Below are 27,932 nucleotides of genomic sequence, written 5' to 3'. Positions count from 1 at the left end.
CAGGAAATTGTATCTGAGATACAAAATGAAAATACCGCTTTTACCACAACTTGGGGTGAAATTATTGATTTGTTTGAAGACCATTTGAACAACCATGACCCACAGACCGAGTTTTACCTTGATAATCCAGCCAAAGTGGAGACTCACTAAATTTGGGAAAAACATGTCATGAGTTCTGCCTCGATGGTTCTAAATGTGGAGCCTACCTTGAAGACTCACTAAATTCAATAAAATCAGGAAAATAGTTTTACCTTGGAGATATTGAAAACTTGTTTCATTTTGGAGACTCTACCTGTGGGGTCTATCTTGGAGATGCTTCCAATCTTGGAGACTCTGCTTTCGGATTACACAATCTGCTTATGAGGACTTCCGTTTCCGGTCCCTCGAGTAATATAAGGAAGTGACTTCGACCTCTGCATGGCAGCTAATTTAAAGTATTTTCCCATTCGTGTCTTCGTCAATTTTCCACTCATTATTTAATTGTGCATGTGTTACTGTGTGTTTATAGTTAGTTTTGATTTGCAATTCATGCAAACTTGTGTAAAATTAATACTTTTCTGTTCGCACCGCGTGCGTCTCTTTATGCCTGGTCTCTTTTGGCTTCCCTCCCTGCATCGGTGTTTTGTGAATTTAAGTTATTTCCTTCACTGTATTGCTTATTTCTTAGATTTTCTCTTCTCCCCCTCACTTCCCCAAACATCTACCCATTGTCTAACGTTTTAAATACAATAAATAAATGAATAAAATTCCTTCTATCCTCGCGGGCACGTGTGCTTGCTGTCTCGCCCGCCCCCTTTATGTCCTAATTTTCTACCTCTTCCTTCCATCTCCAGCCGAAACTCGCCCTTCCAATTCTAGTTTCCTTCTTCTCATTTAACCCTTTCTCCTTCTCATTTAACACCTCACTGTGCCTCTTCCCATCACCATCAAACCATTTGTCCTCCTCATCCTTCCCTTTCTCCGAACCCTACTGTAATCTCCGACACACTATCAACAGCTCTCCCTACCTCCCCGTCTCCCCCCTCATCTTACCCTACCCCTCCCCCTCCCCTCCACTGTCCTGTACCCGATGCTACCCCTCCCTCGTCCTTAACGGTATGGCCCTCAAACAATTGGGGCCTTCGCTCAAATCTGATTGATCTCTCCATAAAGGTTGCTTCTGACAAACCAGACGTAATCTGCTTAACAGAAACTTTCCTCCTTGAAGATGTCTCTGATTCCTTAATATCTCTTCCTGGTTACTCCCTCCTCCAGTATGATAGACCTGAGCCTCGTCCTGGTAGTGGGGTTGCTATCTTTATCAAAAACTATCCTCCTCACTCTCCTTGCACTGCCCTCTCTCCATCCCACCCCCAGGAGTACATCTGGCTACGGCTTCCTCTCCTTTCCCACCTTTTGTTCAGATGTGTTCTGCACCGTTCTCCAAACAGTGATGACTCCATTTACGTCCCCCTGTCTGACAACACGGACTAACTTCTATCAACTCATCCCAACTCTCTCTTCCTCATATGTGGCGACTTCAACTGTCATCATGCCAGCTGGCTGGGTGTGGGTTCATCTCTAACCAGCCATGGCTCCTCAGCAAAGGACTTCTGCGACTCAGTGGGACTGACACAATCTGTAAATTTACCGACCCGGATCTCAGTCAATGGAGTATCTTCTCTTCTGGACTTGGTTATGACTAACTTCCCTGCAAATGCCTGCTGCTCTTCTTTTGCTCCAATCGGTTCTTCTGATCATTTCCTTGTTAAAGTGGACTTCTCTCTGGCCATTCTCAGAGAGCCGACTCAGCACCGACGCGTCTGACATTTCACTCAGGCCGACTGGCACGGTCTTCAAGCAGCCATCAATCATCTGGACTGGTCTCCCGTCTCTACTGCCTCTGACATAAACTCTTCCTGGGAATTCTTCCAAAGTAAACTGCTCTCTCTCTCATGCACAGATTTATCCCTTCTCGTCTTCAGTTGCCATACCCTTCCTCCCGTCTAGGGTACACTGAAGCTTGTGGTGAGGCAGTTGCCATGAAGCAACTTGCCTTCACCTCATGGAAGGCTGATCCAACTGAAGGTAATCTCAGTTCCTTTCATAAAGCTCGGAACAAGTGTGTCTACCCTCAGGAGAGCCAGGAAACAATATCTCTCTGCTCTCAAAACTGAACTGTCAAACCTGTTCCCCTCCTACATGGTCACCTATTGATAAAACAGCACAAACAATTGATAACAGTTGGATGAGACAAATACAGAATGCTTGCCTTAGCTTTGTAAGTCATTCTCTTGGAGGAAATGAGCACGTGACATCTTCCAGAACTGAATCATTTTGAAGAGGCAATGTGACAATATGAGAATTTATTGAGTTGAAAGATTTTCTTGGCTCTGGAGGATTCGAATTTCCAATGGGATAGAACATGAAAGGACACCCATGACCATGTACCATTCTCCACACAGTGCTGTGCTGCCGAAGAAGTTTCTTGACGAGGATTACAATCATGGGTGGGTTGACACTCCATCGCATGCTACTGGACCGAGTACGCAGGTATTTGGAATTTGAAGTCAATATCTCGCCCGCTCCTTTTTTTTATTTACTCCATTTTACTCTCACATTAAATAAATCAGTGTGGCCACGGTTGCAAGGAGTCACTTTATTCAAACAGGCATTTTCATGAAAATTCAATATCTTGTTGAAAATATTTTTCAATTGACGGCATCTGCGTCACTTTTTCACTTCTTGGAAAGTCTGAGTTCTAAAGTGTGCCCTCCACAAAAGAGGGTTCACCATTATTGGGAAATATTTAGTTGCAGCACGAATTATGTGGCTTTACCCACAGGATTCTGGCTTCTGGATAGGGGACACTGATTGCACTCAGCAGAGTTGTGCCAATCATCATCATCTATGGAGTGTGGGATGTATGTTTGTAAGTATGTATTTACGTATGTGTACATATGTAGCCGAAATTCCAGCAATTGCATTTTTCATACATTAAAAAGAGTGCATGACCTTTTTGGGGGCACTTACGCTGTAAAGAAATTGTAATGTAATTGGAATTGTTGGAAATTCGTGATACATGTGAACACAAAATAATTTCCTTTTAAACTAAGTAAACGATCGCAGAACATGGTTATATGAGCTTATTGAGAAGAACAGTACAAAAGTGTTTTTACTCCCTGTCGTAGACGGGCCCTTCAACTCGTAAAGTAAATTCCCACATGGCTGCACATCCTAAAGGCTCTCTGGTCAGTGTGATCAAAAGCCAGGATGATTTGTCATGGACGTTTTGAGATTGTCTGAAGGACCAGAAATATTGGTCACAAACTGCACATTTGTATCGGGATTCACCATTATGAATTCTCCCATGTTTCAAGGTGTGTCGATTGCATGAAGGATTTTCCACAAATTATTACTTCCAAGTGTGTTTTGCGGTGGGATGATTGAGTGAAAGATTTTCTTTAAATTGTGCATCAGTGTGGACATTCTCTCCTTCGGCATGAGCTCGCATTATTTGATGAAGGATTTTCCACATTTTTTTTACATTTGTATGGGCATTGTCTGTTTGCAATCTCCTTGTTCTCCATTGTGAATTTTCACTTGCGTTTTCAGGTGAAATGACAAAATGAAAGATTTTCTCCAAATAGTGCGTTTGTACGGCCTCATGTTAGCGACGATGTTGTTACCCCATGACGCGCAATGAAAAGCGGGGACAAGCAATTGATTCATGTGTGAGACGATGTTGTTATACAAGGAATGGTTTGTGTAAAAAAAAGAAAAATAAAAAAAAAGGAATATCCACACAAATGCAAAAATTGTGAAAAAATACCTCGTTCATCATTTTCATTACACCATGATTTATTTATTTTTCCACATATTTTACATTTGTGTGAGAATTTTTATTCGTAGTATTCTTTCTCTCCACTGTAAATTCTTGTATGTTTTCAAATTGGAGGACCGAATAAAAAGCCTTTCATACAATGTACATTTCTATGGGCGTTTTCCATTGTGCATTTTCATGTGCTTTTTAAGGTTGGATGAGTGACTAAAAGATTTTCCACAAATTGTGCATTTGTATGGGCGTTCTCCATTGTGAATACTCATGTGGGTTTTAAGGGTGGATGACTGATTAAAAGATTTTCCACAAATTGTGCATTTGTATGGGCATTCTCCATTGTGAATACTCATGTGGGTTTTAAGGGTGGATGACTGATTAAAAGATTTTCCACAAATTGTGCATTCATTTGGGCGTTCACCATTGTGAATTATAATGTGTCTTTTAAGGAAGGATGGTCGATTAAAAGATTTTCCACAATTCGTGCATTTGTATGGACGTTCACCCTTGTGATTTCCCATGTGTGTTTTAAGGGTGGATGACTGATTAAAAGATTTTCCACAATTTGTGCATTTGTATGGACGTTCACCACTGTGAATTCTCATGTGTGTTTGAAGAATGGATGATCGATTGAAAGATTTTTCACAACTTGTGCATTTGAAAGGGCGTTCTCCATTGTGAATACTCATGTGGGTTTTAAGGTTGGATGAGTGACTAAAAGATTTTCCACAAATTGTGCATTTGTATGGGCGTTCTCCATTGTGAATACTCATGTGGGTTTTAAGGTTGGATGAGTGACGAAAAGATTTTCCACAAATTGTGCATTTGTATGGGCGTTCTCCATTGTGAATCCTCATGTGTGTTTTAAGGGTGGATGAACAATTAAATGATTTTTCACAAATTGTGCATATGTACGGGCGTTCACCATTGTGAATTCTCAAGTGTACTTTAAGGGAGGACGACTGAATAAAAGATGTTCCACAAATTGAACATTTGAAAGGGCGTTCACCATTGTGAATACTCATGTGTATTTTAAGGTAGGATGAAAGAACGAAGGATTTTCCACAATTTGTGCATTTGTATGGGCGTTCACCTTTGTGAATTCTCATGTGTGTTTTAAGAGTGGATGATTGAGTAAAAGATTTTCCGCAAATTGAACATTTGTATGGACGTTCACCATTGTGAATTCTGAGGTGTACTTTAAGGGAAGATGACTGACTGAAGGATTTTCCACAATTTGTGCATTTGCATGCATGTTCACCTTTCTTTCCTTTGTGAGCCTTGTGAAAATTATTCTCTGCAAACATTTCTTCATTTGGTTTTTCTTCTTTGTAAAAAGTCCTCTTGTTGGATTCATTTGGCGAGTCCTGCGGGCATGTGTCTGCGTCGTTCATAAAAGTAGATGCAGTCTCCCTTGTAGATTCAGTGTATTCACCTGTAAATACAACATCACATGACCTGTAAAAATATATCAGATGCTGTTCAATACTTATAACATCATTCTGACAAACGTACCTAAGTCGGACGCGCATGGGAGTCGATGGGTAGGGCACGGGACATATCGCCTCACCACCACTTTTTTGATGAGGGGGAATTATCCCCTTCTATGCGTCCCTCCCCCACATTCTACTGGAATGTAACATAAAACAAGTTCAGATACATTCAAGGTACACCACCCGCATTCCAAATTTAAAAAAACCATATCCTCCAGCTCGCGGCGGGGCGCCCGGCGATGCCGCCGTGCAGGACAAAGAGACTGTGCAGTGTCTGTGTGGTGTTATCACTGAACCCCTCCCTCAAACTTCTGTGAAATCGTTCCAAACTTCTTGTATGCACATTCTCTCCCATTTGTATGTCATAAGGGTGTTTAAAAAATTGTGAAAAAAGGTTTAAAATATATGTATTTTGGAAAAGAACAAATTCTTTAACTTCAATAGTTTATAAAAATGTATTATCACGTATATTACAAATCATATAATATTCATATGTATCAAATCCAACATATATTACAAACATACAATCAGTCATCTATATGTATTTCCATAAATACATACCTGGGCAGTGGCTGTGTTGTCACTGTACTACTCCATCAAACTTTAGTTTACGTGATGGTGAGGTGTTTTGAATTATGTGGTGTTTACGTGGTGGTGAGGTGTTGTTAATTACATAGTGGTGAGGTCTTTTTAATTATGAGATGAGGTGTTTTGAATTACGTGGTGTTTACCTGGTGGTGAGGTGTTTTGAATTACATGGTGTTTATGTGGTGGTGAGGTGTTTTGAATTACATGGTGTTTATGTGGTGGTGAGGTGTTTTGAATTAAATGGTGTTTATGTGGTGGTGAGGTGTTTTGAATTACATGGTGTTTATGTGGTGGTGAGGTGTTTTGAATTACATGGTGTTTATGTGGTGGTGAGGTGTTTTGAATGATGTGGTGTTTACGTGGTGGTGAGGTGTTTTGATTTACGTGGTGTGAGTTGTTTTGAATTACGTGGTGTTTACGTGGTGTGAGTTGTTTTGAATTACGTGGTGTTTACGTGGTGGTGAGGTGTTTTTAATTACGTGGTGATGAGGTGTTTTTAACAATGTGGCTGTGAGGTGTTTTTAATAACCTGACTGTGAGGCGTTTTTAATAACGTGGCTGTGAGGTGTTTTTAATAACGTGACTGTGAGGTGTTTTTAATTACGTGGTGATGAGGTGGTTTTAATAACATGGCTGTGAGGTGTTTTTAACAACGTGTCTGTGAGGCGTTTTTAATAACATGGCTGTGAGGTGTTTTTAACAACGTGTCTGTGAGGCGTTTTTAATAACGTGGCTGTGAGGTGTTTTTAATAACGTGGCTGTGAGGTGTTTTTAAATAACGTGACTGTGAGGAGTTTTTAATAACGTGACTGAGGTGTTTTTAATAACGTGACTGTGAGGAGTTTTTAATACCGTGACTGTGAGGAGTTTTTAATAACGTGGCTGAGGAGTTTTTAATAACGTGACTGAGGAGTTTTTAATAACGTGGCTGTGAGGTGTTTTTAATAATGTGGCTGTGAGGTGTTATTAATAACGTGGATGTGAGGTGTTTTTAATAACGTGGATGTGAGGGGTTTTTAATAACGTGACTGTGAGGTGTTTTTAATAACGTGACTGTGAGGAGTTTTTAATAACGTGACTGTGAGGCGTTTTTAATAACGTGGCTGTTAGGTGTTTTGAATTACGTGGTGTTTACGTGGTGGTGAGGTGTTTTGAATTACGTGGTGATGAGGTGTTTTTAATTACGTGGTGATGAGGTGTTTTTAATAACGTGGCTGTGAGGTGTTTTTGATAACGTGACTGTGAGGTGTTTTTAGTTACGTGGTGATGAGGTGGTTTTAATAACGTGGCTGTGAGGTGTTTTTAACAACGTGTCTGTGAGGCGTTTTTAGTAACGTGGCTGTGAGGTGTTTTTAATAACATGGCTGTGAGGTGTTTTTAATACCGTGGCTGTGAGGTGTTTTTAATAACGTGGCTGTGAGGTGTTTTTCATAACGTGGCTGTGAGGTGTTTTGAATTACATGGTGGTGAGGTGTTTTGAATTACGTGGTGGTGAGGTGTTTTGAATTACGTGGTGGTGAGGTGTTTTGAATTACGTGGTGGTGAGGTGTTTTGAATTACGTGGTGGTGAGGTGTTTTGAATTACGTGGTGGTGAGGTGTTTTGAATTACGTGGTGGTGAGGTGTTTCGAATCACGTGGTGGTGAGGCGTTTTGAATCACAAGGTCGTGAGGTGTTTTGAATTACGTGGTGATTACGTGGTGGTGAGATGTTTTTAATCACGTGGTGATGAGGTGTTTTTAATTACCTGTGAGGCGTTTTTAATAACGTGACTGTGAGGTGTTCTTAATTACGTGGTGATGAGCTGGTTTTAATAACGTGGCTGTGAGGTGTTTTTAATAACGTGGCTGTGAGGTGGTTTTAACAACGTGGCTGTGAGGTGTTTTTAACAACATGTCTGTGAGGCGTTTTTAATAACGTGGCTGTGAGGTGTTTTTAACAACATGTCTGTGAGGTGTTTTTAACAACATGTCTGTGAGGCGTTTTTAATAACGTGGCTGTGAGGTGTTTTTAATAACGTGGCTGTGAGGTGTTTTTAATAACGGGGCTGTGAGGTGTTTTTAATAACGTGACTGTGAGGAGTATTTAAATAACGTGACTGTGAGGAGTTTTTAATACCGTGACTGAGGAGTTTTTAATAATGTGGCTGTGAGTTTTTAATAACGTGGCTGTGAGGTGTTTTTAATAACGTGGCTGTGAGGTGTTTTAATCACATGGATGTGAGGAGTTTTTAATAACGTGACTGTGAGGTGTTTTTAATAACGTGACTGTGAGTTTTTAATAACGTGACTGTGAGGCGTTTTTAATAACGTGACTGTGAGGTGTTTTTAATTACGTGGTGATGAGGTGGTTTTAATAACATGGCTGTGAGGTGTTTTTAACAACGTGTCTGTGAGGCGTTTTTAATAACATGGCTGTGAGGTGTTTTTAACAACGTGTCTGTGAGGCGTTTTTAATAACGTGGCTGTGAGGTGTTTTTAATAACGTGGCTGTGAGGTGTTTTTAAATAACGTGACTGTGAGGAGTTTTTAATAACGTGACTGAGGTGTTTTTAATAACGTGACTGTGAGGAGTTTTTAATACCGTGACTGTGAGGAGTTTTTAATAACGTGGCTGAGGAGTTTTTAATAACGTGACTGAGGAGTTTTTAATAACGTGGCTGTGAGGTGTTTTTAATAATGTGGCTGTGAGGTGTTATTAATAACGTGGATGTGAGGTGTTTTTAATAACGTGGATGTGAGGGGTTTTTAATAACGTGACTGTGAGGTGTTTTTAATAACGTGACTGTGAGGAGTTTTTAATAACGTGACTGAGGCGTTTTTAATAACGTGGCTGTTAGGTGTTTTGAATTACGTGGTGTTTACGTGGTGGTGAGGTGTTTTGAATTACGTGGTGATGAGGTGTTTTTAATTACGTGGTGATGAGGTGTTTTTAATAACGTGGCTGTGAGGTGTTTTTGATAACGTGACTGTGAGGTGTTTTTAGTTACGTGGTGATGAGGTGGTTTTAATAACGTGGCTGTGAGGTGTTTTTAACAACGTGTCTGTGAGGCGTTTTTAATAACGTGGCTGTGAGGTGTTTTTAATAACATGGCTGTGAGGTGTTTTTAATACCGTGGCTGTGAGGTGTTTTTAATAACGTGGCTGTGAGGTGTTTTTCATAACGTGGCTGTGAGGTGTTTTGAATTACATGGTGGTGAGGTGTTTTGAATTACGTGGTGGTGAGGTGTTTTGAATTACGTGGTGGTGAGGTGTTTTGAATTACGTGGTGGTGAGGTGTTTTGAATTACGTGGTGGTGAGGTGTTTTGAATTACGTGGTGGTGAGGTGTTTCGAATCACGTGGTGGTGAGGCGTTTTGAATCACAAGGTGGTGAGGTGTTTTGAATTACGTGGTGATTACGTGGTGGTGAGATGTTTTTAATCACGTGGTGATGAGGTGTTTTTAATTACCTGTGAGGCGTTTTTAATAACGTGACTGTGAGGTGTTCTTAATTACGTGGTGATGAGCTGGTTTTAATAACGTGGCTGTGAGGTGTTTTTAATAACGTGGCTGTGAGGTGGTTTTAACAACGTGGCTGTGAGGTGTTTTTAACAACATGTCTGTGAGGCGTTTTTAATAACGTGGCTGTGAGGTGTTTTTAACAACATGTCTGTGAGGTGTTTTTAACAACATGTCTGTGAGGCGTTTTTAATAACGTGGCTGTGAGGTGTTTTTAATAACGTGGCTGTGAGGTGTTTTTAATAACGGGGCTGTGAGGTGTTTTTAATAACGTGACTGTGAGGAGTATTTAAATAACGTGACTGTGAGGAGTTTTTAATACCGTGACTGAGGAGTTTTTAATAATGTGGCTGTGAGTTTTTAATAACGTGGCTGTGAGGTGTTTTTAATAACGTGGCTGTGAGGTGTTTTAATCACATGGATGTGAGGAGTTTTTAATAACGTGACTGTGAGGTGTTTTTAATAACGTGACTGTGAGTTTTTAATAACGTGACTGTGAGGCGTTTTTAATAACGTGGCTGTGAGGTGTTTTGAATTACGTGGTGTTTACGTGGTGGTGAGGTGTTTTGAATTACGTGGTGATGAGGTGTTTTTAATTACGTGGTGATGAGGTGTTTTTAATAACGTGGCTGTGAGGTGTTTTTAATAACGTGACTGTGAGGTGTTTTAAATAACGTGGCTGTGAGGTGCTTTAATAACGTGGCGGAGAGGTGTTTTTACTAACGAACAGCTCATCCGGCGTGGCCCTCTGGCGGTCACCGCACGTATCCCGGCGAAGGCAGGCAGGCAGGCAGGTAGGAAAATCCTCGCGGTGCGTATCTCGGCAAAGCAGGCAGAAGGCAATATGCACGCGTCTGTGGTCCGGCACGGCTGTCTTTCACAGCGCGATCAATACAACTGCACGGAGCGTAGGGAGCACTTTCACTCTCGTAACTGACACAGCGCAAGTCATCTGCACTCCTCGGGGATATGACTCCAGCTCAACTCCACTCATAACTCATGCGCATCCCCTCTCATAACTGAGGTCTCACAACTCATTTGCCCCGTAACTCGTAACTCAACGGAGGACCGAATACAGCGCACCCCTTCTCATAACTTAACGAGCGCATCTCCCCTCACAACTTAGCGCTCCGAACCGACTCTCATAACTCACACAGCGCAACTCGTCTGCCTCCTCGGGGATCTGACTCCAGCTCAACTCCACTCATAACTCGTCTGGCTTGCCCTGCGCGCATCTCATAACTCATCTCAGCGCATCTCCCCTCATAACTGAGGTGGGGGCTCTCGGCACAGGGTTATATCGTCCCGCCCTTAGCCCGACTCGAACGTTCCAAACCCCGCCTTTTGCCGCAGTGGTAGGTCACTCCCCTCGAGCCCTGATTGGCGGCTCGCGCTTACCGTCGGCTCCTCTGCCTACCTTCGGCCTTGATCGACTTGTTCAGGCCGGCCTCGTGGTATTTCGCGCCAAAACCCAAAGCATCGAGGCATCATAAGCATCGTAAAGGACCTAACTCTCATTGTCCTACTCAACGCAAAACTAAACACAGGAAAGGTCTACGCTTACATTTACTACGAAATAACAGAGCTTAAACGAGGCTACGTGTTGTAGTGTAACTAAACCAGGAGGGGAAATTGACCTTTATCATAAAAACACAAAACCGCAACAATATGTTATGTTTTCTTCTGCCCCCCCCCCCCCCCCGAGATTAGCCATCAGCAGTAGGAGAATGGGGGTCCTGACGCACACTAAAATTTAACATTGAAGTCAATGGGGAAAATTAAGGTTAATTATTGACTCGCTAGATTTTCAATTCGATTTTGTCCTCCAAATCCTCCCCATCTACGCCATTAACAAAGGTTAAATCCTCAATAGACCCCCAAACCCTTGTTGATTCTAAAACACCCATATTTTCTTTGAGCACCTCCTGAGTCACATATCATTTTTTCTAAGCCCCGCACATTTCCCCTAAGCCACGTCCACTTTCTCCCAAGCCCTGCCCACTTTTATAAACCCCACCCACTATTACATAATTTCCAGCTAAGCCTTGCCCTTGGTTAAGCCTTGCCCTTGGTTAAGCCTTGCCCAGAGATTTTCTCAGGGAATTTCCAAAGGAAACCACACCCACCATTCTTATATAAAGGGTTGAAACACAGGCTAAATTTAAACAATTTTTTACTTTTATTGAGAATGGACTACTGTGCTGAGCTTGAGTGCGGTGACTTTGGAGTTCCTTTGAGTCCTACTCCCTGTGTGGAACTAAACCTTCAAATTGATGAACTGGATTCAAACCTCTTATCAATGGAGGTAAGAGTTTCTTTTAATATTTACAGAGTTTGATTTTTTACATTTAATAATCTTGTATTAAATTAATACGTTGTTATTTTCTCTCACAGGAAATTGTATCTGAGATACAAAATGAAAATACCGCTTTTACCACAACTTGGGGTGAAATTATTGATTTGTTTGAAGACCATTTGAACAACCATGACCCACAGACCGAGTTTTACCTTGATAATCCAGCCAAAGTGGAGACTCACTAAATTTGGGAAAAACATGTCATGAGTTCTGCCTCGATGGTTCTAAATGTGGAGCCTACCTTGAAGACTCACTAAATTCAATAAAATCAGGAAAATAGTTTTACCTTGGAGATATTGAAAACTTGTTTCATTTTGGAGACTCTACCTGTGGGGTCTATCTTGGAGATGCTTCCTATCTTGGAGACTCTGCTTACGGATTACACAATCTGCTTATGAGGACTTCCGTTTCCGGTCCCTCGAGTAATATAAGGAAGTGACTTCGACCTCTGCATGGCAGCTAATTTAAAGTATTTTCCCATTCGTGTCTTCGTCAATTTTCCACTCATTATTTAATTGTGCATGTGTTACTGTGTGTTTATAGTTAGTTTTGATTTGCAATTCATGCAAACTTGTGTAAAATTAATACTTTTCTGTTCGCACCGCGTGCGTCTCTTTATGCCTGGTCTCTTTTGGCTTCCCTCCCTGCATCGGTGTTTTGTGAATTTAAGTTATTTCCTTCACTGTATTGCTTATTTCTTAGATTTTCACTTCTCCCCCTCACTTCCCCAAACATCTACCCATTGTCTAACGTTTTAAATACAATAAATAAATGAATAAAATTCCTTCTATCCTCGCGGGCACGTGTGCTTGCTGTCTCGCCCGCCCCCTTTATGTCCTAATTTTCTACCTCTTCCTTCCATCTCCAGCCGAAACTCGCCCTTCCAATTCTAGTTTCCTTCTTCTCATTTAACCCTTTCTCCTTCTCATTTAACACCTCACTGTGCCTCTTCCCATCACCATCAAACCATTTGTCCTCCTCATCCTTCCCTTTCTCCGAACCCTACTGTAATCTCCGACACACTATCAACAGCTCTCCCTACCTCCCCGTCTCCCCCCTCATCTTACCCTACCCCTCCCCCTCCCCTCCACTGTCCTGTACCCGATGCTACCCCTCCCTCGTCCTTAACGGTATGGCCCTCAAACAATTGGGGCCTTCGCTCAAATCTGATTGATCTCTCCATAAAGGTTGCTTCTGACAAACCAGACGTAATCTGCTTAACAGAAACTTTCCTCCTTGAAGATGTCTCTGATTCCTTAATATCTCTTCCTGGTTACTCCCTCCTCCAGTATGATAGACCTGAGCCTCGTCCTGGTAGTGGGGTTGCTATCTTTATCAAAAACTATCCTCCTCACTCTCCTTGCACTGCCCTCTCTCCATCCCACCCCCAGGAGTACATCTGGTTACGGCTTCCTCTCCTTTCCCACCTTTTGTTCAGATGTGTTCTGCACCGTTCTCCAAACAGTGATGACTCCATTTACGTCTCCCTGTCTGACAACACGGACTAACTTCTATCAACTCATCCCAACTCTCTCTTCCTCATATGTGGCGACTTCAACTGTCATCATGCCAGCTGGCTGGGTGTGGGTTCATCTCTAACCAGCCATGGCTCCTCAGCAAAGGACTTCTGCGACTCAGTGGGACTGACACAATCTGTAAATTTACCGACCCGGATCTCAGTCAATGGAGTATCTTCTCTTCTGGACTTGGTTATGACTAACTTCCCTGCAAATGCCTGCTGCTCTTTTTTTGCTCCAATCGGTTCTTCTGATCATTTCCTTGTTAAAGTGGACTTCTCTCTGGCCATTCTCAGAGAGCCTACTCAGCACCGACGCGTCTGACATTTCACTCAGGCCGACTGGCACGGTCTTCAAGCAGCCATCAATCATCTGGACTGGTCTCCCGTCTCTACTGCCTCTGACATAAACTCTTCCTGGGAATTCTTCCAAAGTAAACTGCTCTCTCTCTCATGCACAGATTTATCCCTTCTCGTCTTCAGTTGCCATACCCTTCCTCCCGTCTAGGGTACACTGAAGCTTGTGGTGAGGCAGTTGCCATGAAGCAACTTGCCTTCACCTCATGGAAGGCTGATCCAACTGAAGGTAATCTCAGTTCCTTTCACAAAGCTCGGAACAAGTGTGTCTACCCTCAGGAGAGCCAGGAAACAATATCTCTCTGCTCTCAAAACTGAACTGTCAAACCTGTTCCCCTCCTACATGGTCACCTATTGATAAAACAGCACAAACAATTGATAACAGTTGGATGAGACAAATACAGAATGCTTGCCTTAGCTTTGTAAGTCATTCTCTTGGAGGAAATGAGCACGTGACATCTTCCAGAACTGAATCATTTTGAAGAGGCAATGTGACAATATGAGAATTTATTGAGTTGAAAGATTTTCTTGGCTCTGGAGGATTCGAATTTCCAATGGGATAGAACATGAAAGGACACCCATGACCATGTACCATTCTCCACACAGTGCTGTGCTGCCGAAGAAGTTTCTTGACGAGGATTACAATCATGGGTGGGTTGACACTCCATCGCATGCTACTGGACCGAGTACGCAGGTATTTGGAATTTGAAGTCAATATCTCGCCCGCTCCTTTTTTTTATTTACTCCATTTTACTCTCACATTAAATAAATCAGTGTGGCCACGGTTGCAAGGAGTCACTTTATTCAAACAGGCATTTTCATGAAAATTCAATATCTTGTTGAAAATATTTTTCAATTGACGGCATCTGCGTCACTTTTTCACTTCTTGGAAAGTCTGAGTTCTAAAGTGTGCCCTCCACAAAAGAGGGTTCACCATTATTGGGAAATATTTAGTTGCAGCACGAATTATGTGGCTTTACCCACAGGATTCTGGCTTCTGGATAGGGGACACTGATTGCACTCAGCAGAGTTGTGCCAATCATCATCATCTATGGAGTGTGGGATGTATGTTTGTAAGTATGTATTTACGTATGTGTACATATGTAGCCGAAATTCCAGCAATTGCATTTTTCATACATTAAAAAGAGTGCATGACCTTTTTGGGGGCACTTACGCTGTAAAGAAATTGTAATGTAATTGGAATTGTTGGAAATTCGTGATACATGTGAACACAAAATAATTTCCTTTTAAACTAAGTAAACGATCGCAGAACATGGTTATATGAGCTTATTGAGAAGAACAGTACAAAAGTGTTTTTACTCCCTGTCGTAGACGGGCCCTTCAACTCGTAAAGTAAATTCCCACATGGCTGCACATCCTAAAGGCTCTCTGGTCAGTGTGATCAAAAGCCAGGATGATTTGTCATGGACGTTTTGAGATTGTCTGAAGGACCAGAAATATTGGTCACAAACTGCACATTTGTATCGGGATTCACCATTATGAATTCTCCCATGTTTCAAGGTGTGTCGATTGCATGAAGGATTTTCCACAAATTATTACTTCCAAGTGTGTTTTGCGGTGGGATGATTGAGTGAAAGATTTTCTTTAAATTGTGCATCAGTGTGGACATTCTGTCGTTCGGCATGAGCTCGCATTATTTGATGAAGGATTTTCCACATTTTTTTTACATTTGTATGGGCATTGTCTGTTTGCAATCTCCTTGTTCTCCATTGTGAATTTTCACTTGCGTTTTCAGGTGAAATGACAAAATGAAAGATTTTCTCCAAATAGTGCGTTTGTACGGCCTCATGTTAGCGACGATGTTGTTACCCCATGACGCGCAATGAAAAGCGGGGACAAGCAATTGATTCATGTGTGAGACGATGTTGTTATACAAGGAATGGTTTGTGTAAAAAAAAGAAAAAAAAAAAAAAAAGGAATATCCACACAAATGCAAAAATTGTGAAAAAATACCTCGTTCATCATTTTCATTACACCATGATTTATTTATTTTTCCACATATTTTACATTTGTGTGAGAATTTTTATTCGTAGTATTCTTTCTCTCCACTGTAAATTCTTGTATGTTTTCAAATTGGAGGACCGAATAAAAAGCCTTTCATACAATGTACATTTCTATGGGCGTTTTCCATTGTGCATTTTCATGTGCTTTTTAAGGTTGGATGAGTGACTAAAAGATTTTCCACAAATTGTGCATTTGTATGGGCGTTCTCCATTGTGAATACTCATGTGGGTTTTAAGGGTGGATGACTGATTAAAAGATTTTCCACAAATTGTGCATTTGTATGGGCGTTCTCCATTGTGAATACTCATGTGGGTTTTAAGGGTGGATGACTGATTAAAAGATTTTCCACAAATTGTGCATTCATTTGGGCGTTCACCATTGTGAATTATAATGTGTCTTTTAAGGAAGGATGGTCGATTAAAAGATTTTCCACAATTCGTGCATTTGTATGGACGTTCACCCTTGTGATTTCCCATGTGTGTTTTAAGGGTGGATGACTGATTAAAAGATTTTCCACAAATTGTGCATTTGTATGGACGTTCACCCTTGTGATTTCCCATGTGTGTTTTAAGGGTGGATGACTGATTAAAAGATTTTCCACAAATTGTGCATTTGTATGGGCGTTCTCCATTGTGAATCCTCATGTGTGTTTTAAGGGTGGATGAACAATTAAATGATTTTTCACAAATTGTGCATATGTACGGGCGTTCACCATTGTGAATTCTCAAGTGTACTTTAAGGGAGGACGATTGAATAAAAGATGTTCCACAAATTGAACATTTGAAAGGGCGTTCACCATTGTGAATACTCATGTGTATTTTAAGGTAGGATGAAAGAACGAAGGATTTTCCACAATTTGTGCATTTGTATGGGCGTTCACCTTTGTGAATTCTCATGTGTGTTTTAAGAGTGGATGATTGAGTAAAAGATTTTTCGCAAATTGAACATTTGTATGGACGTTCACCATTGTGAATTCTGAGGTGTACTTTAAGGGAAGATGACTGACTGAAGGATTTTCCACAATTTGTGCATTTGCATGCATGTTCACCTTTCTTTCCTTTGTGAGCCTTGTGAAAATTATTCTCTGCAAACATTTCTTCATTTGGTTTTTCTTCTTTGTAAAAAGTCCTCTTGTTGGATTCATTTGGCGAGTCCTGCGGGCATGTGTCTGCGTCGTTCATAAAAGTAGATGCAGTCTCCCTTGTAGATTCAGTGTATTCACCTGTAAATACAACATCACATGACCTGTAAAAATATATCAGATGCTGTTCAATACTTATAACATCATTCTGACAAACGTACCTAAGTCGGACGCGCATGGGAGTCGATGGGTAGGGCACGGGACATATCGCCTCACCACCACTTTTTTGATGAGGGGGAATTATCCCCTTCTATGCCCCCCTCCCCCACATTCTACTGGAATGTAACATAAAACAAGTTCAGATACATTCAAGGTACACCACCCGCATTCCAAATTTAAAAAAACCATATCCTCCAGCTCGCGGCGGGGCGCCCGGCGATGCCGCCGTGCAGGACAAAGAGACTGTGCAGTGTCTGTGTGGTGTTATCACTGAACCCCTCCCTCAAACTTCTGTGAAATCGTTCCAAACTTCTTGTATGCACATTCTCTCCCATGTGTATGTCATAAGGGTGTTTAAAAAATTGTGAAAAAAGGTTTAAAATATATGTATTTTGGAAAAGAACAAATTCTTTAACTTCAATAGTTTATAAAAATGTATTATCACGTATATTACAAATCATATAATATTCATATGTATCAAATCCAACATATATTACAAACATACAATCAGTCATCTATATGTATTTCCATAAATACATACCTGGGCAGTGGCTGTGTTGTCACTGTACTACTCCATCAAACTTTAGTTTACGTGATGGTGAGGTGTTTTGAATTATGTGGTGTTTACGTGGTGGTGAGGTGTTGTTAATTACATAGTGGTGAGGTCTTTTTAATTATGAGATGAGGTGTTTTGAATTACGTGGTGTTTACCTGGTGGTGAGGTGTTTTGAATTACATGGTGTTTATGTGGTGGTGAGGTGTTTTGAATTACATGGTGTTTATGTGGTGGTGAGGTGTTTTGAATTAAATGGTGTTTATGTGGTGGTGAGGTGTTTTGAATTACATGGTGTTTATGTGGTGGTGAGGTGTTTTGAATTACATGGTGTTTATGTGGTGGTGAGGTGTTTTGAATTAAATGGTGTTTATGTGGTGGTGAGGTGTTTTGAATTACATGGTGTTTATGTGGTGGTGAGGTGTTTTGAATGATGTGGTGTTTACGTGGTGGTGAGGTGTTTTGATTTACGTGGTGTGAGTTGTTTTGAATTACGTGGTGTTTACGTGGTGTGAGTTGTTTTGAATTACGTGGTGTTTACGTGGTGGTGAGGTGTTTTTAATTACGTGGTGATGAGGTGTTTTTAACAATGTGGCTGTGAGGTGTTTTTAATAACCTGACTGTGAGGCGTTTTTAATAACGTGGCTGTGAGGTGTTTTTAATAACTTGACTGTGAGGTGTTTTTAATTACGTGGTGATGAGGTGGTTTTAATAACATGGCTGTGAGGTGTTTTTAACAACGTGTCTGTGAGGCGTTTTTAATAACATGGCTGTGAGGTGTTTTTAACAACGTGTCTGTGAGGCGTTTTTAATAACGTGGCTGTGAGGTGTTTTTAATACCGTGACTGAGAGGAGTTTTTAATAACGTGGCTGAGGAGTTTTTAATAACGTGACTGTGAGGAGTTTTTAATAACGTGACTGTGAGGCGTTTTTAATAACGTGGCTGTTAGGTGTTTAGAATTACGTGGTGTTTACGTGGTGGTGAGGTGTTTTGAATTACATGGTGATGAGGTGTTTTTAATTACGTGGTGATGAGGTGTTTTTAATAACGTGGCTGTGAGGTGTTTTTGATAACGTGACTGTGAGGTGTTTTTAGTTACGTGGTGATGAGGTGGTTTTAATAACGTGGCTGTGAGGTGTTTTTAACAACGTGTCTGTGAGGCGTTTTTAATAACGTGGCTGTGAGGTGTTTTTAATAACATGGCTGTGAGGTGTTTTTAATACCGTGGCTGTGAGGTGTTTTTAATAACGTGGCTGTGAGGTGTTTTTCATAACGTGGCTGTGAGGTGTTTTGAATTACATGGTGGTGAGGTGTTTTGAATTACGTGGTGGTGAGGTGTTTTGAATTACGTGGTGGTGAGGTGTTTTGAATTACGTGGTGGTGAGGTGTTTTGAATTACGTGGTGGTGAGGTGTTTTGAATTACGTCGTGGTGAGGTGTTTTGAATTACGTGGTGGTGAGGTGTTTCGAATCACGTGGTGGTGAGGCGTTTTGAATCACAAGGTGGTGAGGTGTTTTGAATTACGTGGTGATTACGTGGTGGTGAGATGTTTTTAATCACGTGGTGATGAGGTGTTTTTAATTACCTGTGAGGCGTTTTTAATAACGTGACTGTGAGGTGTTCTTAATTACGTGGTGATGAGCTGGTTTTAATAACGTGGCTGTGAGGTGTTTTTAATAACGTGGCTGTGAGGTGGTTTTAACAACGTGGCTGTGAGGTGTTTTTAACAACATGTCTGTGAGGCGTTTTTAATAACGTGGCTGTGAGGTGTTTTTAACAACATGTCTGTGAGGTGTTTTTAACAACATGTCTGTGAAGCGTTTTTAATAACGTGGCTGTGAGGTGTTTTTAATAACGTGGCTGTGAGGTGTTTTTAATAACGGGGCTGTGAGGTGTTTTTAATAACGTGACTGTGAGGAGTATTTAAATAACGTGACTGTGAGGAGTTTTTAATACCGTGACTGAGGAGTTTTTAATAATGTGGCTGTGAGTTTTTAATAACGTGGCTGTGAGGTGTTTTTAATAACGTGGCTGTGAGGTGTTTTAATCACATGGATGTGAGGAGTTTTTAATAACGTGACTGTGAGGTGTTTTTAATAACGTGACTGTGAGTTTTTAATAACGTGACTGTGAGGCGTTTTTAATAACGTGGCTGTGAGGTGTTTTGAATTACGTGGTGTTTACGTGGTGGTAAGGTGTTTTGAATTACGTGGTGATGAGGTGTTTTTAATTACGTGGTGATGAGGTGTTTTTAATAACGTGGCTGTGAGGTGTTTTTAATAACGTGACTGTGAGGTGTTTTAAATAACGTGGCTGTGAGGTGCTTTAATAACGTGGCGGAGAGGTGTTTTTACTAACGAACAGCTCATCCGGCGTGGCCCTCTGGCGGTCACCGCACGTATCCCGGCGAAGGCAGGCAGGCAGGCAGGTAGGAAAATCCTCGCGGTGCGTATCTCGGCAAAGCAGGCAGAAGGCAATATGCACGCGTCTGTGGTCCGGCACGGCTGTCTTTCACAGCGCGATCAATACAACTGCACGGAGCGTAGGGAGCACTTTCACTCTCGTAACTGACACAGCGCAAGTCATCTGCACTCCTCGGGGATATGACTCCAGCTCAACTCCACTCATAACTCATGCGCATCCCCTCTCATAACTGAGGTCTCACAACTCATTTGCCCCATAACTCGTAACTCAACGGAGGACCGAATACAGCGCGCCCCTTCTCATAACTTAACGAGCGCATCTCCCCTCATAACTTAGCGCTCCGAACCGACTCTCATAACTCACACAGCGCAACTCGTCTGCCTCCTCGGGGATCTGACTCCAGCTCAACTCCACTCATAACTCGTCTGGCTTGCCCTGCGCGCATCTCATAACTCATCTCAGCGCATCTCCCCTCATAACTGAGGTGGGGGCTCTCGGCACAGGGTTATATCGTCCTGCCCTTAGCCCGACTCGAACGTTCCAAACCCCGCCTTTTGCCGCAGTGGTAGGTCACTCCCCTCGAGCCCTGATTGGCGGCTCGCGCTTACCGTCGGCTCCTCTGCCTTCCTTCGGCCTTGATCGACTTGTTCAGGCCGGCCTCGTGGTATTTCGCGCCAAAACCCAAAGCATCGAGGCATCATAAGCATCGTAAAGGACCTAACTCTCATTGTCCTACTCAACACAAAACTAAACACAGGAAAGGTCTACACTTACATTTACTACGAAATAACAGAGCTTAAACGAGGCTACGTGTTGTAGTGTAACTAAACCAGGAGGGGAAATTAACCTTTATCATAACAACACAAAACCGCAACAATATGTTATGTTTTCTTCTGCCCCCCCCCCCCCCCCCCGAGATTAGCCATCAGCAGTAGGAGAATGGGGACCCTGACGCACACTAAAATTTAACATTGAAGTCAATGGGGAAAATTAAGGTTAATTATTGACTCGCTAGATTTTCAATTCGATTTTGTCCTCCAAATCCTCCCCATCTACGCCATTAACAAAGGTTAAATCCTCAATAGACCCCCAAACCCTTGTTGATTCTAAAACACCCATATTTTCTTTGAGCACCTCCTGAGTCACATATCATTTTTTCTAAGCCCCGCACATTTCCCCTCAGCCACGTCCACTTTCTCCCAAGCCCTGCCCACTTTTATAAACCCCACCCACTATTACATAATTTCCAGCTAAGCCTTGCCCTTGGTTAAGCCTTGCCCTTGGTTAAGCCTTGCCCAGAGATTTTCTCAGGGAATTTCCAAAGGAAACCACACCCACCATTCTTATATAAAGGGTTGAAACACAGGCTAAATTTAAACAATTTTTTACTTTTATTGAGAATGGACTCCTGTGCTGTGCTTGAGTGCGGTGACTTTGGAGTTCCTTTGAGTCCTACTCCCTCTGTGTGGAACTAAACCTTCAAATTGATGAACTGGATTCAAACCTCTTATCAATGGAGGTAAGAGTTTCTTTTAATATATACAGAGTTTGATTTTTTACATTTAATAATCTTGTATTAAATTAATACGTTGTTATTTTCTCTCACAGGAAATTGTATCTGAGATAAAAAATGAAAATACCGCTTTTACCACAACTTGGGGTGAAATTATTGATTTGTTTGAAGACCATTTGAACAACCATGACCCACAGACCGAGTTTTACCTTGATAATCCAGCCAAAGTGGAGACTCACTAAATTTGGGAAAAACATGTCATGAGTTCTGCCTCGCTGGTTCAAAATGTGGAGCCTACCTTGAAGACTCACTAAATTCAATAAAATCAGGAAAAGAGTTTTACCTTGGAGATTTTGAAAACTTGTTTCATTTTGGAGACTCCACCTGTGGGGTCTATCTTGGAGATGCTTCCTATCTTGGAGACTCTGCTTACGGATTACACAATCTGCTTATGAGGACTTCCGTTTCCGGTCCCTCGAGTAAGGAAGTGACTTCGACCTCTGCATGGCAGCTAATTTAAAGTATTTTTCCATTCGTGTCTTCGTCAATTTTCCACTCATTATTTAATTGTGCATGTGTTACTGTGTGTTTATAGTTAGTTTTGATTTGCAATTCATGCAAACTTGTGTAAAATTAATACTTTTCTGTTCGCACCGCGTGCGTCTCTTTATGCCTGGTCTCTTTTGGCTTCCCTCCCTGCATCGGTGTTTTGTGAATTTAAGTTATTTCCTTCACTGTATTGCTTATTTCTTAGATTTTCACTTCTCCCCCTAACTTCCCCAAACATCTACCCATTGTCTAACGTTTTAAATACAATAAATAAATGAATAAAATTCCTTCTATCATCGCGGGCACGTGTGCTTGCTGTCTCGCCCGCCCCCTTTATGTCCTAATTTTCTACCTCTTCCTTCCATCTCCAGCCGAAACTCGCCCTTCCAATTCTAGTTTCCTTCTTCTCATTTAACCCTTTCTCCTTCTCATTTAACACCTCACTGTGCCTCTTCCCATCACCATCAAACCATTTGTCCTCCTCATCCTTCCCTTTCTCCGAACCCTACTGTAATCTACGACACACTATCAACAGCTCTCCCTACCTCCCCCTCTCTCCCCTCATCTTACCCTACCCCTCCCCTCCACTGTCCTGTACCCGATGCTCCCCCTCCCTCGTCCTTAATGGTATGGCCCTCAAACAATTGGGGCCTTCGCTCAAATCTGATTGATCTCTCCATAAAGGTTGCTTCTGACAAACCAGACGTAATCTGCTTAACAGAAACTTTCCTCCTTGAAGATGTCTCTGATTCCTTAATATCTCTTCCTGGTTACTCCCTCCTCCGGTATGATATACCTGAGCCTCGTCCTGGTAGTGGGGTTGCTATCTTTATCAAAAACTATCCTCCTCACTCTCCTTGCACTGCCCTCTCTCCATGCCACCCCCAGGAGTACCTCTGGCTACGGCTTCCTCTCCTTTCCCACCTTTTGTTCAGATGTGTTCTGCACCGTTCTCCAAACAGTGATGACTCCATTTACGTCTCCCTGTCTGACAACACGGACTAAATTCTATCAACTCATCCCAACTCTCTCTTCCTTATATGTGGCGACTTCAACTGTCATCATGCCAGCTGGCTGGGTGTGGGTTCATCTCTAACCAGCCATGGCTCCTCAGCAAAGGACTTCTGCGACTCAGTGGGACTGACACAATCTGTAAATTTACCGACCCGGATCTCAGTCAATGGAGTATCTTCTCTTCTGGACTTGGTTATGACTAACTTCCCTGCAAATGCCTGCTGCTCTTCTTTTGCTCCAATCGGTTCTTCTGATCATTTCCTTGTTAAAGTGGACTTCTCTCTGGCCATTCTCAGAGAGCCTCCTCAGCGCCGACGCGTCTGACATTTCACTCAGGCCGACTGGCACGGTCTTCAAGCAGCCATCAATCATCTGGACTGGTCTCCCGTCTCTACTGCCTCTGACATAAACTCTTCCTGGGAATTCTTCCAAAGTAAACTGCTCTCTCTCTCATGCACAGATTTATCCCTTCTCGTCTTCAGTTGCCATACCCTTCCTCCCGTCTAGGGTACACTGAAGCTTGTGGTGAGGCAGTTGCCATGAAGCAACTTGCCTTCACCTCATGGAAGGCTGATCCAACTGAAGGTAATCTCAGTTCCTTTCACAAAGCTCGGAACAAGTGTGTCTACCCCCAGGAGAGCCAGGAAACAATATCTCTCTGCTCTCAAAACTGAACTCTCAAACCTGTTCCCCTCCTACATGGTCACCTATTGATAAAACAGCACAAACAATTGATAACAGTTGGATGAGACAAATACAGAATGCTTGCCTTAGCTTTGTAAGTTATTCTCTTGGAGGAAATGAGCACGTGACATCTTCCAGAACTGAATCATTTTGAAGAGGCAATGTGACAATATGAGAATTTATTGAGTTGAAAGATTTTATTGGCTCTGGAGGACTCGAATTTCCAATGGGATAGAACATGAAAGGATACCCATGACCATGTACCATTCTCCACACAGAGTGCTGTGCTGCCGAAGAAGTTTCTTTACGAGGATTACAATCATGGGTGGGTTGACACTCCATCGCATGCTACTGGACCGAGTACGCAGGTATTTGGAATTTGAAGTCAATATCTCGCCCGCTCCTTTTTTTTATTTACTCCATTTTACTCTCACATAAAATAAATCAGTGTGGCCACGGTTGCAAGGAGTCACTTTATTCAAACAGGCATTTTCATGAAAATTCAATATCTTGTTGAAAATATTTTTCAATTGACGGCATCTGCGTCACTTTTTCACTTCTTGGAAAGTCTGAGTTCTAAAGTGTGCCCTCCACAAAAGAGGGTTCACCATTATTGGGAAATATTTAGTTGCAGCACCAATTATGTGGCTTTACCCACAGGATTCTGGCTTCTGAATAGGGGACACTGATTGCACTCAGCAGAGTTGTGCCAATCATCATCATCTATGGAGTGTGGGATGTATGTTTGTAAGTATGTATTTACGTATGTGTACATATGTAGCCGAAATTCCAGCAATTGCATTTTTCATATACACAAAGAATTAAGTTAAGCACCCCCCCCGTTTTTTTACAACCTCGCACATTACAAGTTTGTTGTCGTCAAAACAGTGTAATATACCCATGATATTGCTATATTTTCTGGAGAAGTGATATTATGGTCACATAAAAACATAACAATCATGCCGTTTTCAATATTTTATTCTGCATAATTTAAGGTGAAATTTTTTGGGAATTTTAGGCATATTTTCACCTCAATTTAAGTATGGAGCTATAGGTCCATCACGGACAGTGTGGATGACGTTTATGTTTTCTAACGTACAGTCATTGTTCTGAGAAGACCTCTAGCGATCTTTGCGTCAATAACGTCAATAACGTCAATAACGTCAAATGTCAATAACGTGTAAGTGACGTCAATAACTAATGTCATACCAATCATTATTTGATCTCACATACCTCAGAATATATGCCAATGTATACATATACACAAAGAATATATATTAGGGGGTGCTTACCTTAATTCGTTGTGTAGGGGTGCTTAACTTAATTCTTTGTGTATACATTAAAAAGAGTGCATGACCTTTTTGGGGGCACTTACGCTGTAAAGAAATTGTAATGTAATTGGAATTGTTGGAAATTCGTGATACATGTGAACACAAAATAATTTCCTTTTAAACTAAGTAAACGATCGCAGAACATGGTTATATGAGCTTATTGAGAAGAACAGTACAAAAGTGTTTTTACTCCCTGTCGTAGACGGGCCCTTCAACTCGTAAAGTAAATTCCCACATGGCTGCACATCCTAAAGGCTCTCTGGTCAGTGTGATCAAAAGCCAGGATGATTTGTCATGGACGTTTTGAGATTGTCTGAAGGACCAGAAATATTGGTCACAAACTGCACATTTGTATCGGGATTCACCATTATGAATTCTCCCATGTTTCAAGGTGTGTCGATTGCATGAAGGATTTTCCACAAATTATTACTTCCAAGTGTGTTTTGCGGTGGGATGATTGAGTGAAAGATTTTCCTTAAATTGTGCATCAGTGTGGACATTCTGTCGTTCGGCATGAGCTCGCATTATTTGATGAAGGATTTTCCACATTTTTTTTACATTTGTATGGGCATTGTCTGTTTGCAATCTCCTTGTTCTCCATTGTGAATTTTCACTTGCGTTTTCAGGTGAAATGACAAAATGAAAGATTTTCTCCAAATAGTGCGTTTGTACGGCCTCATGTTAGCGACGATGTTGTTACCCCACGACGCGCAATGAAAAGCGGGGACAAGCAATTGATTCATGTGTAGGACGATGTTGTTATACAAGGAATGGTTTGTGTAAAAAAAAGAAAGAAAAAAAAAAGGAATATCCACACAAATGCAAAAATTGTGAAAAAATACCTCGTTCATCATTTTCATTACACCATGATTTATTTATTTTTCCACATATTTTACATTTGTGTGAGAATTTTTATTCGTAGTATTCTTTCTCCCCGCTGTAAATTCTTGTATGTTTTCAAATTGGAGGACCGAATAAAAAGCCTTTCATACAATGTACATTTCTATGGGCGTTTTCCATTGTGTATTTTCATGTGCTTTTTAAGGTTGGATGAGTGACTAAAAGATTTTCCACAAATTGTGCATTTGTATGGGCGTTCTCCATTGTGAATACTCATGTGGGTTTTAAGGGTGGATGACTGATTAAAAGATTTTCCACAAATTGTGCATTTGTATGGGCGTTCTCCATTGTGAATACTCATGTGGGTTTTAAGGGTGGATGACTGATTAAAAGATTTTCCACAAATTGTGCATTTGTATGGGCGTTCTCCATTGTGAATACTCATGTGGGTTTTAAGGGTGGATGACTGAGTAAAAGATTTTCCACAAATTGTGCATTTGTATGGGCGTTCACCATTGTGAATTCTCATGTGTATTTTAAGGGTACATGGATGAATGAAAGATTTTCCACAGATTGTGCATTCATTTGGGCGTTCTCCAGTGTGAACTGCCATGTGTTTTTTAAGGTTGGATGATTGATTAAAAGATTTTCCACAAATTGTGCATTTGTATGGACGTTCACCGCTGTGAATTCTCGTGTGTGTTTTAAGGGTGGATGATTGATTAAATGATTTTTCACAAATTGTGCATATGTACGGGCGTTCACCATTGTGAATTCTCAAGTGTACTTTAAGGGAGGACGACTGAATAAAAGATGTTCCACAAATTGAACATTTGAAAGGGCGTTCACCATTGTGAATACTCATGTGTATTTTAAGGTTGGATGAAAGAATGAAGGATTTTCCACAATTTGTGCATTTGTATGGGCGTTCACCTTTGTGAATTCTCATGTGTGTTTTAAGAGTGGATGATTGAGTAAAAGATTTTCCGCAAATTGAACATTTGTATGGACGTTCACCATTGTGTATTCTGAGGTGTACTTTAAGGGAAGATGACTGACTGAAGGATTTTCCACAATTTGTGCATTTGCATGCACATTCACCTTTCTTTCCTTTGTGAGCCTTGTGAAAATTATTCTCTGCAAACATTTCTTCATTTGGTTTTTCTTCTTTGTAAAAAGTCCTCTTGTTGGATTCATTTGGTGAGTCCTGCGGGCATGTGTCTGCGTCGTTCATAAAAGTAGATGCAGTCTCCCTTGTAGATTCAGTGTATTCACCTGTAAATACAACATCACATGACCTGTAAAAATATATCAGATGCTGTTCAATACTTATAACATCATTCTGACATTCTGACAAACGTACCTAAGTCGTATGCGCATGGGAGTCGATGGGTAGGGCACGGGACATATCGCCTCACCACCACTTTTTTGATGAGGGGGAATTATCCCCTTCTATGCCCCCCTCCCCCACATTCTACTGGAATGTAACATAAAACAAGTTCAGATACATTCAAGGTACACCACCCCCATTCCAAATTTAAAAAAACCATATCCTTCAGCTCGCGGCGGAGCGCCCGGCGACGCCGCCGTGCAGGACAAAGAGTCTGTGCAGTGTCTGTGTGGTGTTATCACTGAACCCCTCCCTCAAACTTCTGTGAAATCGTACCAAACTTCTTGTATGCACCTTCTCTCCCATGTGTATGTCCTAAGGGTGTTAAAAAATTGTGAAAAAAGGTTTAAAATATATGTATTTTGGAAAAGAACAAATTCTTTAACTTCAATAGTTTATAAAAATGTATTATCACGTATATTACAAATCATATAATATTGTTGCGGATATGGGATTTGGCCTCCATATCCGCTTGTAAATATTCCCCTATTTCCCCAATACTCCCCAACTATCCCCAATCCCCCATTCCGTAGTCCCATTGTCTGTAAACAACAGTCTGTAGAACCGACCTTCCCCTTTTTCCCCCATTAACTGTCGTGCCCAGGTTCACCGCATCTCACGTAGACAACTATAGGACCTCTTGCTAGTTATTCTTAGTCTATGTCAGTTAAGGACTCGTTTCC

The 27,932-nt window shown here is 41.4% G+C and overlaps 1 protein-coding gene across 1 annotated transcript; it reads right to left on the bottom strand.

The window, feature by feature from the left end:
* Positions 1-2,623: 2,623 nt before the first annotated feature.
* On the bottom strand, positions 2,624-27,129 carry LOC144892349 (uncharacterized). The gene is made up of 3 exons (XM_078778439.1): positions 26,961-27,129; positions 15,791-16,872; positions 2,624-5,010 (listed from the first exon to the last, which is right to left on the bottom strand). Exons 1-3 carry the CDS (start codon positions 27,091-27,093, stop codon positions 3,973-3,975), a joined length of 2,253 nt encoding a protein of 750 aa, XP_078634565.1. The 5' UTR covers positions 27,094-27,129; the 3' UTR covers positions 2,624-3,972.
* Between the last annotated feature and the right edge of the window lie 803 nt (positions 27,130-27,932).

The sequence above is a fragment of the Myxine glutinosa genome, chromosome 5 (assembly GCF_964187855.1).
Source record: "Myxine glutinosa chromosome 5, kmMyxGlut1.1, whole genome shotgun sequence".
Classification (NCBI taxonomy): Eukaryota; Metazoa; Chordata; class Myxini; order Myxiniformes; family Myxinidae; genus Myxine; species Myxine glutinosa.
The sequence above is the reverse complement of the archived record's forward strand: the minus strand, read 5'-3'. Positions and strand labels throughout refer to the sequence as shown.

Coding starts and splice junctions, on each gene's coding strand:
- LOC144892349 (XM_078778439.1), bottom strand. CDS start 27,093: ATGAACGACGCAGACACATGCCCGCAGGACTCACCAAATGAATCCAAC. Junction 16,873..26,960: donor GGCTCACAAAGGAAAGAAAG/GTGAATGTGCAT, acceptor TTGTATTTACAG/GTGAATACACTGAATCTACA. Junction 5,011..15,790: donor CATCCAACCTTAAAAAGCAC/ATGAAAATGCAC, acceptor CTTAAAGTACAC/CTCAGAATTCACAATGGTGA.